The sequence below is a fragment of the Phaseolus vulgaris genome, chromosome 5 (genome assembly GCF_000499845.2).
Source record: "Phaseolus vulgaris cultivar G19833 chromosome 5, P. vulgaris v2.0, whole genome shotgun sequence".
NCBI lineage: Eukaryota > Viridiplantae > Streptophyta > Magnoliopsida > Fabales > Fabaceae > Phaseolus > Phaseolus vulgaris.
Window position 1 is genome coordinate 37521751 of NC_023755.2, and position 12735 is coordinate 37534485.

Consider the following 12735-nt stretch of genomic DNA (forward strand, 5'->3'; position numbering starts at 1 on the left):
TGTACCATGATTAAAAATGTATTACCTAATTTTTTGTATAATTTAATTTGTCTAAATGTTATTTTACTTTAATGTATTTTTATATGACGATTTGTTGGAAATCCAACGTCAACTAATAATTAAGATATTTCATAATATATAAGTGAGTACAAATCTCACATTATAAATCAATTTTATAAGATTAAAATTCACTTGGTTGGTATTGAATACGAGGTGTACTGCGACGTAAGAGTAGAAGTATGATTTGGGTAGGCAGTTTGAAATTGTTAAGTTGGGAAGAGACGTGGTTCATCTTAAATTTCCGTCGAATTCAAACAAGCATTAAACAAATACCAACTACCGCCCCATAAGTGGTTCTGGAGTTCCATTTAAGTCTCCGACACGGCATAGGCTTCAGATTATCTCTCTCAGGCTCTGCTTCTTTAATTATAGAATCTGAGAATTGTTGTGTCACGGTGATTTACAGAGTGTAAAAGCTACCCCTCTTTCAACACATTTCACCCCATCTTAAAGAGGAAACTCTTTCAGACCTGTAATCCAACACTCAGATGAAAGTGACCTCACAGATACAGAAGGTGTTTCTTCTGATTAAATGCACCCTCACTCTTGCAACTACTTTAAAAATACGTGTTTTCATTACTGGAATAGAGAGTGACAAAGATGACTAGGTAAAAAGTATTGCAATGCAAGTTCCCAACTCAGTGGTGAGAAGGGTCTATTTTATGAAACTAATATTTGGCTTAGTATAGGAATGGGTAAAAGTCACAGTCCGGATAAATAAATAAAACCAATCTCAATCTCTCAGCCCCCATTGGAATGCTATTCAAGATAATTTATTGATTCAATTCGGTTAAATATAGAGGTGAATCAGGTGAAAAGTTTTTAATAATCCGAGAACTTTGAACCCCATTCCAAGGATGACAAGAACACCTAGTAAACTTGGAACTTGTTGGAGAATGGAACTGCAAAAGCTAACAATCATGGAACACGTAACTCACGTTGGTCCGATTGTAAAGACTTACAAAAAGAACTATAGAGCAGTGTTTGCCAGCAGCTCTTTACCCGAGATTTTTTCAAATCAAACAACCACATGGAACATATGATGAAAAATACGAAATTAATTCGATTTATTTAAAAAAACCAATTACTATCACCCCTTCCAAGGAAAGGAAAAGAAAATAACTTTTTTAAAGAATGGTCCATTATTTCTCCTCTGGAGGAACGCAGCCATTTCACAGAGAGTGGAACATTACTGATCACATGAAAGCGCCAACAAAGATCAAAGCTCCAGACTTCCTGACAAGGTATAACATGATTTGGCATGCATAAATAAAGTAAAAACTATGAGTAAAATTTAAAGCCAAACTGCTCTTGAATTTCACAGAAATTGAACTGCTGATACTAATCAACCTGCGGCAACTGTCACATTTAACAGGACAAAATGAGGAGAGGAAGGAAAAAGGAACGGATGATTTAACATCACTCATTACAGGATCAAGTACAAAAACATGACAGTGTTCCCATGGATCAGACCTACTCCAGTAAATTTCAAATTTTCAGCTGCTCCAAAATAGGCATAGTCTCCGATTCTGGTGGAATGTTCTCAGGCTTGTCCATTTCTTGAAATTTAATTGGTTGTTTATCTTGTTGGCAAGAGACACTAGCAGTTGGTAGATCCTTTGGGATGGGGGCAGGTTCATCCCTTCTTGGAGGTGGAGCAGCATATACGGGAACAGCTTGCCGAATATTGACTGCAGGAGCAACTCGCACTGGAGAAGCCCGTATTACAGGATGGGGTGGCACTGAGGCAGGCGGTGGACAAGGTGGCGCAGCAAAGGCTGGTACTACAGTCCTTATAGTCACTGCAGGAGCAATCCCCTGGCAAGATGATCTTATTTGTCGAATAGGAACATAAGGTACTGCTCCTACTGCAGGGAACCTAAGGGGACGGATCCCTCGACTTTCTAGAGCACAGGATTGTGGTGGTAGGGTGGAATTGTCACTGGTGATTGCAGCCTGTGGATGCCTGCTTCGAACACTTTCATTTGCTTTTGCCATTGATGGCTTACATCGAGGTGCAGTCCTTTGGCAAATTAGGGGAAGGATTTTTGATGAAGTGGCTGGCGGTGGTTGAGAACTGATGGGTCTGGGATTTTGAATCTGAAACCTTTTATGAAATGGAATTGGAGTGCTTGGATTAGACATTGTCATCTTTTCCTTCAAACGGTAATTCAGTAAAGCCCGCGCTATTGTGATCTGTTCCAGTTCATCATTGTTCTCTGGTTCCGTTGAGGAGCTTGCAGTCTCTTTTGCCACTGGTAAGAAAATTATTGCCCATTCGTATTCAATTATTCACACATGTACCATAATCATCAGATACAGAGGAAATGAAAAATGCAGTTTTGTTGCCAAAAAGACATGTGCAAATCTATCTGACACGATGTCTTCTAAAGAAGTTATCTTTAAACTAAAATAGATAAGTACTGTAAAAAAGTTTGTAAAGTATTTTCCCTAATCACAAATACTTTTGTCAACCAAATTCTTTCGCCATATGTAATGAGAATAGAAGAATCAAGGAAACAGGCTTGGGTTGGATATTTCCACTGTCCCATTTTAATCTCCACCTTATATCACGCTATGTTCAGAGGAAAAATGGAAATGAAGTCTATATATTTACATGAAAACACCAAAGTTCACCTACAACTCACATTGTTTCAAAGCCGACCAAGCTGCCATAGCTGCATTTTTCTCAGCTTGTTTCTTATTCTTTGCAGGTTCTCCGGTAAATGAGATTCCAGCAAGCTCTACTATCCCCGTAAAAACAGGTAAATGTCCTAGGCCAGACCTGTACGTTGTGTAATGAGGCAATGGGGCTCCTACCCTTTGCGCAATTTCCTGTAGAAGGTTTTTGTACACTCCAGTCTCATCCTAAAAACATTGAACACAATAAGCATGTGAAAGAAACAAAAAACACTACAGATGCAATGAAGACCCATCATGCAATGAGGTTGAAACATTACACATGTTTCTTCCACATTAACAAAATGATAAAAAAAACACTACAAGTTTACAGCAGGTGAACTTTCTACAAGCTATAAAGCAGAGCAGCATAAAGTTCACTTCTAATTTTAGAAACAAATTCATGTTATCTTCTCTTTCATAAAGTTCTCTAATAAAGACTCAAGAATGATTAAATAAATAAATAAAAACGGATTAATTGGCATGATCAAAGTTCTACACCTACCAGCAACATTTGCGCATTAATTTACAAAATTGAGTAAATAAAAAACATTAGCATAATCGTAAAAGAGGTTGACGAGTTTGAATATAAACGAGGTATAATAAAAGGGTGGAGGTTGGTGAGAAGGAGCAGGTTAGCAAAGAGCGTGGGTTATTGGTGTTGGGTGCGCAAGCTATTAGGGGGTTAAACAGAGTGAGAAAGGGAGAAACCAAAAACCCTAGAAGTGGCAATGAGAGAGAAGACTCACGAGGATCTTGGCGGCGAGGGAGTGCGAGGGGCCACGGTGGGAGAGGGAATTGAGAGCGACTTCGGCGGCGGAGTGTTCAGCCTGACGGAGAGTGGAGCAGTAGTGAGGGCTCTCGAAGATCTCGCCGTTAAAGTTAACGGTGGCCTTGAACCTAGGCGCGTGATCGGGACCTTCCCGAATGCACGTGTATGAAGGCAGGTTGAAGCAGCTCCGCTGGGCCAGCTCTTGAAGCTGGTTTTTGTACATTTCCACCACCGCCACCAGCACCACCGGGAAGACGGTAGCCACTCGCGGATCGGGTCGAATATCTCGGGTCGGTCCGAGAAATTGGTCTGACGGCAAATGAATGGGCTTAGGGTTTGTCGACGGAGAAAGAAGACGGGGTTAGTGAGAGAAAGTTGAGGAGTTAGAAAAAGAGAGGAAAGTGCAGAAGCAGAGAGTGGAGGGTAATTTCTTTGATTTCTGTGAGTGATAATAATAATAATAATAATAATAGTTATTTATAATAATAATTATTATTATATAATTATATTGGGAGGTTATTTATTGCGTTGTTGTTGTGAGTCAACTCAAAGGTTAGGGTGCAGTGCAGCAGTGCAGTGCATGGATGTGAATGTGATCTTTTTCTATATTTTCATGCTTTATGACCACTACTTTATTTACTTCGCATTTTCCCCACCCAGTTTCATTTATTACTATTAATTATTAATCTACTAATCTATATAATCAACTACTTACCTTATTTAATGTTAGCTTTTGCTACCTTCAATAAATATCACTGCTATCTTTAAAATACTCATTAACAAATCCAAACTATTTTTCATTCAAAATAATTCCGATACACTAAATTTCTCGGTATAAAGAATTTAAATACACTTTTCTTCTACTGTTATTTAATTATAAATCGTTATATATAATAAATTTATTGCTTTTATAATAAATATTAATGGTAGTTTTCAATGCGTGAAAAAATATTAATTTAGTTTTAATTCCTTAAATAATAATACTGCAAATATCTTGTCAGATAGTTAATGAGACCATTAATTTTATATTCACATTGGTCACCTAAAAACTTTCAACGGATCTCGTTAAGGCGTTAACTACAATTATTTAATTAGTTAAACTTTGAGAACTTGTGTTTGCCAAATTACATATTTTTAAAGTTAAATATTACCATTACATTCTTTCTAAACTATTTACAATTTTAACCTTTTTTATTTATCTCAAAAGAGTAATGTTCTCGATTTATGGTGTATGCTTATTTATTTTCTAATTAGTCCTCGTATAAATTAATATATTAATTGTTTAGCCACTTTAATTGTTTTACTCTTTATTTAATGTATTTTTTTTAAGAATATGAGACGTATTTAGTAAAATTATATACAAAACATAAAACATGTGTATTTATTCTTTTTCTTGATCTATACAATTTTAAGGCTCTCTTTACTTTTATGAATTTACAAATAAAGATATGAGAGGATATTAATCCTCTCAATTTGAATTTTGATTGATGGAAAAAAGAAGAATAGAATATTAGTATGAAGAGTAATTATTTTTTCCGCTTAAAATAGAGAGAAAAAAAAGAAAAAGTCATGTATCAGATTATTTCTGAATATATTTTTATTAAATAAATTTAATTAACACAAATATTTTAATAAAATAAAATAATAATTAATAATAAAATAAATTTTAATACAAAAAATATACTTATTTATAATAAATAAATTATATAATAATAATTATTATAAATATAATATTATTTAGATTTAATAAAAAAGTATTTTCTAATTACAATTTTTTAATTTATGAATATTTAAATTATTTATTTATATGACAATTGACAATCTTTACATAAATTCAAAATTTTACATTTATTTTTTTAAAAGACAAGGATAAATTTGTAAACTTACATTTTACACTTTAAAAAGAAAAAAAACTCTTAGAATCATCACATTACTCACAAACCTCAATTAACTTTTCTCACAAATCCACTCTAACATATCCCAATCTAAACACACTAACTTTTTTCACACTCTTCTCTCAATCCACACACATCCACTCTCTCAAATCCTCACATTTTCACTTCCCAATCCAAACACAACCTAAATTTCAGATAAATTGAGATGATACACTTTAGGAACAAAAGATATGATATCAAATTTCCAACCAATTAATGTTTTCATCTAGTTTGAATTAAATAATAGACATATGATTTTTTTCTTCTCATATATTTGAGTTATGTATTTAATATATATATATTGGTTTTATGTTAAAAGGAAATGAATTTATTTAAAGTAGGTTATATTATCTATTAATTATTAATAGATAAATGCAATAAAATTATACAAAATTTTAACAAAATAAAGAAATATATATTGGTGGGCCTAATAATATTCAATAAAATAATCCAAAATTTTAGTAAAAAATAAAGGAATATCTAATTGAAATCAGTTGAGAAATATACAAATTTTAAAAATTAGATAATATTTGTTAAGATTCATAGGGTAATTCGTGTTCCTGCGAGCCATGAATAACCAAATTCACAATCAACAAAACCAAAAGAACCTCTTCCTTTACTTCCCAGTTGTCACTTTGCCTAGAAAATTCACTTGGGAAAGGGTTAGAAAAATTCCCAAGCCCTAAATCTTCTTCTAAATCTTCCTTCAATAATTCCACTGCAAAGGGTCTCAACATATTGGATATTGCCACCATTACAAAGAAACATAAGCATAAAGAAAATAGGCAGAGAAAAGGACCTCCATAATTTAGCAAAATCCATTTAAAAATTCGCTTTTGTTTGGAGCAACAAGAGGATATAGCCAAGGAAGATGGAAAGAATTAAAGTGTTTTAATTCTCGCAATGCTTAGTCTTGACATTGTCAATTTTGCTGAGGAATTTGGTCTTATCATATTCAGTTGTAAATTTATTGACTACGGACCCCTTCTTGGTTGGATTATTAAATTTTTCGACTCAGCTCAGCATCAACCCTAGATTGATAAAATTGTTGATTATGCTCAGCCTCAATCCTTGCTCGGTTAGATTGATCAAAGTGCTCATTCTCCACCCTAGCTCGGTTAGATTGATAAAATAGCTTATTGCGCCCAACCTAGACCCCAGCTCGGCTGGATTATTAAAATTGCTAATTATGACCAGTCTCGTCCCCAACTCGATTGAATTTTTAAAAAATGCTAACTATAATTAGTCGTTGGCTTAGTCGAAACATTAAAAAACCGATCTTATGTGGCGATATCTATAAAAAAAACTTACCTTATCAAGCGTCATTTACAAAGACTAGCCTTATCAGACATTATCAACCTAACTCTACTGACACTTGCTCAAAGTTTAACTCATGTGATACAAGTAAGTCTAATTTAACTTAGGCAATTTTCAAGCCTTAACCTGTATCGTAATTTGAAATATGAGCAATCGATAAAACATTGAAAGCAAATTAAAACGACCTTAAACCGCTTAGGTACAACTTACATTCACCTAGACTGAAGGTCTCGTGTATTGGTAATTAGTTTGATTTCCTATTAAGAAGGAATGTAACTTATCTAAAGTCGATTATATGACTTGTTAATAATTAACAAATAGATTCTATAAAACTACCCACAATTTTAGCAAAGAATAAAGAGATATGTACAGATGGATATTTACTAGTGGTACTTGAAATTAGTTGAGGAAGATACAAACGTTAAAGATTGGATAATATTAGTTAATATTCAAATAATAATAAAGAACTAATAAGAGACAACTAACTAGGACTTATAACATACATCCCTCAGAATGAACAAGGGACTCAACATGAATGCTCTAATTTGGAGTTATTTAAAATTTGAACAATAACATATATAAAAATGTATTTGGATTAGTTTTTAAGTTTTATTAGAGGATGATAGATGTGTTTAAGTTAAGAGGTGAAAAGAGTATTTTAGGTAACTTTTCTATAAAGAATAAAATTAATTTTATTGTTGGGTGGTAACTTGAAGGGGATGTTTTAATTAGAGTATTTTAGGTAACTTTTCTATAAAGAATATAATTAAAATTATACCATATTGTATGTGTGGTGTTTATTATTAAGGGGGTGTTTTAATTAGATAATTAAGATACATTGTGTATATTGGTTAAATTACTGAGTAAATTAAAAATGCATTATTGTTTTTCTTTTAATTGAAAACTCTGCATTTAATTTATTACTATGTATTTTTTTTTGGGTACATTTAAATATTAAATATTGTGTGGTTGATTTATTTTTTCACTTCAACTTCAATAGCCAGCTAGTGTTGATTTATTATTAACTTAGTGTTGATTTAAAAAATTAAAAATTAAAATGAATATTTAAAATCCTCTTTGCCAAAATAAGCACGTGTACTAACACAATAACTTACTTTTATATGCTATTTAAAGTAACTTCTGTATTCTCATGAATGTACATATAATAATTTTCTTATTATATTTTATCACTTAGATATTTTAAAATTCAACTTTTTTTTATAAATTAACAATTTTTTGTCTATTAGAAAAGTATTATCTATCAAAACATTTGTTATAAAAACCATTAGAATAGAGAAACATTATTCTCACTCTTTATTTTTTACAACATATTTTCATAACAAAAAGAAAAATAAAAGGGCAGGGGAATCGAAATATAAAAATAAGATTGGGGAAAATAGAAATATTTTAGAAAATAAAATAAATACAATATTTTTCATTCACATACTCTGGTATAGTTTTTGTCTGCATTATTTTGAATCCAAACTTCATCATTCTATGGCTAATGGCATCTTCATGTGCTGCAAAGGCTATTTATCTCTTTACTTTTAAATAAGTAAGCAATGAGTAACAAGTCGATGAAATATACCTCACAAATTGCATATTTAATTATTTCGACAATGTATACTTAAATTTTATTTTATTTTACTCGGTCCAATCCAAATTTCTAAAGCGACATAAACGACAAATGAATATAACTTTATTAATAAGTTTTGAAATATTTTTTTATTATGAACTTGATTGCTTTAATATTGATTCAAGTTTCAAAGTATTATTAATACATTCTTATTTTTATTATAAATTACTATAATATCATAGTAAAAAATGAATTTTAAACCTAATTAAGTTTCAAAGTATTATTAATACATTTTATTTTTATTATAAATTACTATAATATCATAGTAAAAAATAATTTTAAACCTAATTTAACCATCCATTCATTCAGCATGTTGAGTTACATATTATAAAATATCTTGGTAAATTAGTTATTTACTTTTTGAAAAATATATTTATTAATATTAAGGTGTGAAATATAAAGAATAAGAAGGAAACTAGCTGATATAGTGATACAAATAAATAAGGCAAAGTGTGACTGTGAAAAGATGATAGAAGAAGCGTGGCCTTAAAAAAAGAGTGAGATGAAATTTAAACAGTGGTTTATTCGAAAAGCTTTGCTTAAACGAGAGTGATGACAAGTTTTTTTTAGAATGTTTTAAACATTTACTTTTTTTTTCTTTTAAAATTTTCATATTAGATATTATTATGCAATTTGATATCTCAGCTGGGTTGATACTCTAAGTAATAACAATAATTTATCATCACATAAAAAATATTATTAAAAAAAAAGAAATAAAATAAAAAAATATGAAAAAATTAGACAAAAACTCATATATTAACAAAAACGATATATAAATAGACTATATCTATTCATAAAGAACTCTAAGAATAGACTAGATGGAAGTCTATTATACCAATGAAATGAGTTTCTATGAATAAATCTTAGGTTAATCAACTTATCTGCACACACATTTCCTTCACGAAAAATATGAGTAACCCTAAATCTTATTTTCTCATAGTAATTAAGACAAGTGTTCCACCGATTATGAAACATCCACGGAACTTTAGTCATAACAGTAAATGTACCACTAACCAAGTCAATCCGAACGCAAAACTTTTGTTTCATTAGACTCTTTTAAAAATTGACAATAAAAAAAATTGACAAATCACATTTAAGCTATACATTAGTAAGATTCATCTTTTGAGTTTTTTTCATAGCATATATAACTCCATAAAACTTAATAACTAATGATTTTTTAATTTTATTATTATTTTTGTTTTATTATATGAAGTTTTGTCTCTAAGTTCTTATATCTATAAGCTAGGGTGAAAACGGGAGCAATAAGGATGAAAAAGGAGTTGATTGGGTGTGAGTTTCGGTATTTTTATATTTACTCTTGAAGTAAAACTTTACCTTTATTTTTATCCTCCTATTCAATGAGCATATAATTTTTTTGTCTTATTTTCGTTGGTAATGAATACACATATCTTTACCCACCTTTTATTATTTTAAATATTAAATATTTTTGAAAAACCCACACTTAAATAAATATGATATGACGAAAGATTTAATATAATAATATATATTATCAATATTAAGTATTAGCAAAAAAGTTATAATTTTATAAATATCAATTAAAATTACTAAATAACAATTACATAAAGCATTAATTCAATGAAATTGATGATATGCAATACACTCCTTTCACGCCATGATAGCTCGTGCGGGGGATAACATAGGGACAACATATTATGGGTGGTCTGATAACGGTCCGATAACGGGTGACACGATAGGACCAACTAACACTCGATAGAATAGGATCGAAATGACTCTGATACTATATTAGGAAGTGGACTTTAAGTCTAACTCAACCTCATAAAACCAACTCATGAGGTTGAGGTTTGCACTCACTTATATACAATGAAATGTCCTAATCTTTAGTCGACGTGGGATCTCCAACACATCGTTTAGAAGAAATCACAAAAAAATTGTGTGATTAAGGTTGTACCTTGAATATTTGTACGAAGTTGGTAGATATTGAATGAGTCATACTCTTAATAGAGAACATTTCTTTTTAACAAAACAAAAGTTCTTGAAGAATCAAAGATTAGTAGAAGATAATATTTTTGTATTACACGTTGAACACTTGATATTGAGAGTCAATCATTCTCAAGTGAAAAAATTAAATAATAAATAAAAATATTTAAAAAGAGTAGAAAAAATTAAATGTGTATCTTAAAAATTATTTGATTGAATGAATTTGAGGTTTATGGTTCATAAAATGCAATATACCACTTGAACGAAATCACACAAAAGAAAGAAAATATAATAAAAGTTGTGATAAGATGGAGAGTACCTTGTACATTTGAGTAAACTTGATGAATTTTGAACAAATAAAATAATTGAGTGAAAAAAAAAAAGTGTGAAAAAAAAAAGTTAGGTGAATATAAATTGTTTAGATTACCTACTGAATTATGAATTATTTAAAACAAAATAAATATAAGGATCAAGATAAATACAAAGACAATCACAAATATTAGAACGAGTATAGAGACAAACAAACTCATCTTGTCTTTATGTCCAATTAAAAAAATAAGTATTTCTCTACCTACACATATATCCAACAAATGTAGTGATTTCCCATCAAAAGCACAACTTCAATATTCACAAAAACACATGTTTAATTGTCATCCTACTATAAATTTATCTTATATTAAGTGTACTTTTTATTATTATTATAGATAAAAAAAAATGGAAAAATTCGCCTTTATAAATTTAACGTTTTTCTGATAAAAATAAATAAATTTAAAGCTTTTATAATATATTCTCTACAAAAGAAGGAACTTTTATCAATAAAACACTTAATCCATCCGAAAGAAAAACCCAAATGAAAAATAATGTATTTAACTAATTTCTATATTTATGGTATCAAAATTATAAACTTCCGCGGGTAATATATGAGAGGAAATTTAAGTTTAGTGATTTTGTTGAGGTGAAAAGTTGGTAAAGTTTGGAGTTTTAAAAAATAATTAATAATTATATTAGTTATCGTATATAAAAGATAAATAAATTTAAAATAGGGAGATTCATTTTTTTATTTAGATAAAGTTCATAATAAATATTTATAGGATAAAAAAAATAACTGATATTTTCATAAATTAACATCATCTTATATAATTTTTTATTATTTCCTTACATTCCTTTCCTCAATTTCAAAATCAAAACCTTTATTTATTTTTTATTACTTTTTTCATCTTGAAAACTCTAAACATACATTTTTGTATTCATCTTCTTTCCTTTTTATTTTTCATTTCAAAATTTTCGCTTGGCCATGTGAAAGATAAATGAACACAAAATATAATGTATTTTTTTTATTTTATTTACACATATTTAATTTTTGTTTAAAAATAACATATTCAATGAAATTTAAATAAAAAATTATGAAATTTATAACTTATACTAAAGTAATATTTTCTCAATTTTTTTTATAAAACAACTTTGAATTCAGTAGCAGTATAATTTGATGACATTTTAAACATATAGTAATTAAATCATTCAATTTATTTTGCTTAAATTTAAAAATTTATTTTTTTATAATTTTTAATTTGAGTTTTAATCAATACAATACTTTTAAATAAAATAAGAAAATTGAATACCCTTTTATTAAAATAAAAAAAGAAGTAAATGTTATTGAGATTATAATATTTTTTTAAAGATATATCACAATCTTAATAGCATTTAAAATTAAATTCATTTTACATTTATGTACAAAATTACTTTAGAATAATTGTAGGTAGAATGCATTTAGCTGTATATCGGTTTAAAGTTCCATCTGAAGGCTTAAAATAATATATTTTTTTTTTTAGTTTAAACATTGTGAAATGTTAAATGGCTTCCCTTACATATCATGAAAAGAGACATAAATACTATAATGATTGAGGAAAATTTGAGGCATTTATGATGTGGTGGTGTGACTTAGTTGTATTAGTAATGTTTGTTTTTCGAGGAAAGTGGTCCTCTTAAAGAACAATGTGGACATGATATATAATGGAGAAGAAAATAAAATGAAAACGACATCTTTACTTTTCCTGTGTTTCCACAGGCTGGTGAATGTAAAGCCAATGGCAACCCTTCCAAATTTGTTCACCTCCATGAGAGTAAATTTTATTATTTCATCAAGTATGATATGCTATGTTTTAGACTCCAAAAGACAGCTTCCATCCCAATGTAAATGAGAAGGTAAGCATGGGCTCTCAACAACTACTTACATATTTTTGGTTATCAAATTTGAGTGTTAGGCTAGTAAATTTGTTCAAGTTTAGGGTTTTGAAGAAAATTTGGCAAGTAGGTTTTAATGCATGAAAAAAAAATTAGATCAATGAAATTTTTTGGAGCAGGATTGGTAGGTTTGGTGC

At 29.5% G+C, this 12735-nt stretch overlaps 1 protein-coding gene across 1 annotated transcript; it reads right to left on the reverse strand.

Moving 5' to 3' along the window:
* Positions 1-1353: 1353 nt before the first annotated feature.
* Positions 1354-3967, reverse strand: LOC137835725 (double-stranded RNA-binding protein 2-like). Its single transcript, XM_068644356.1, has 3 exons — positions 3489-3967; positions 2709-2928; positions 1354-2315 (listed from the first exon to the last, which is right to left on the reverse strand). The coding sequence occupies exons 1-3, from the start codon at positions 3732-3734 to the stop codon at positions 1549-1551; spliced, it is 1233 nt and encodes a 410-aa protein (XP_068500457.1). The 5' UTR covers positions 3735-3967; the 3' UTR covers positions 1354-1548.
* Positions 3968-12735: the final 8768 nt, after the last annotated feature.

Coding starts and splice junctions, on each gene's coding strand:
- LOC137835725 (XM_068644356.1), bottom strand. CDS start 3,734: ATGTACAAAAACCAGCTTCAAGAGCTGGCCCAGCGGAGCTGCTTCAAC. Junction 2,929..3,488: donor CCCTCGCCGCCAAGATCCTC/GTGAGTCTTCTC, acceptor CAATGTTTTTAG/GATGAGACTGGAGTGTACAA. Junction 2,316..2,708: donor TTGGTCGGCTTTGAAACAAT/GTGAGTTGTAGG, acceptor TTTTCTTACCAG/TGGCAAAAGAGACTGCAAGC.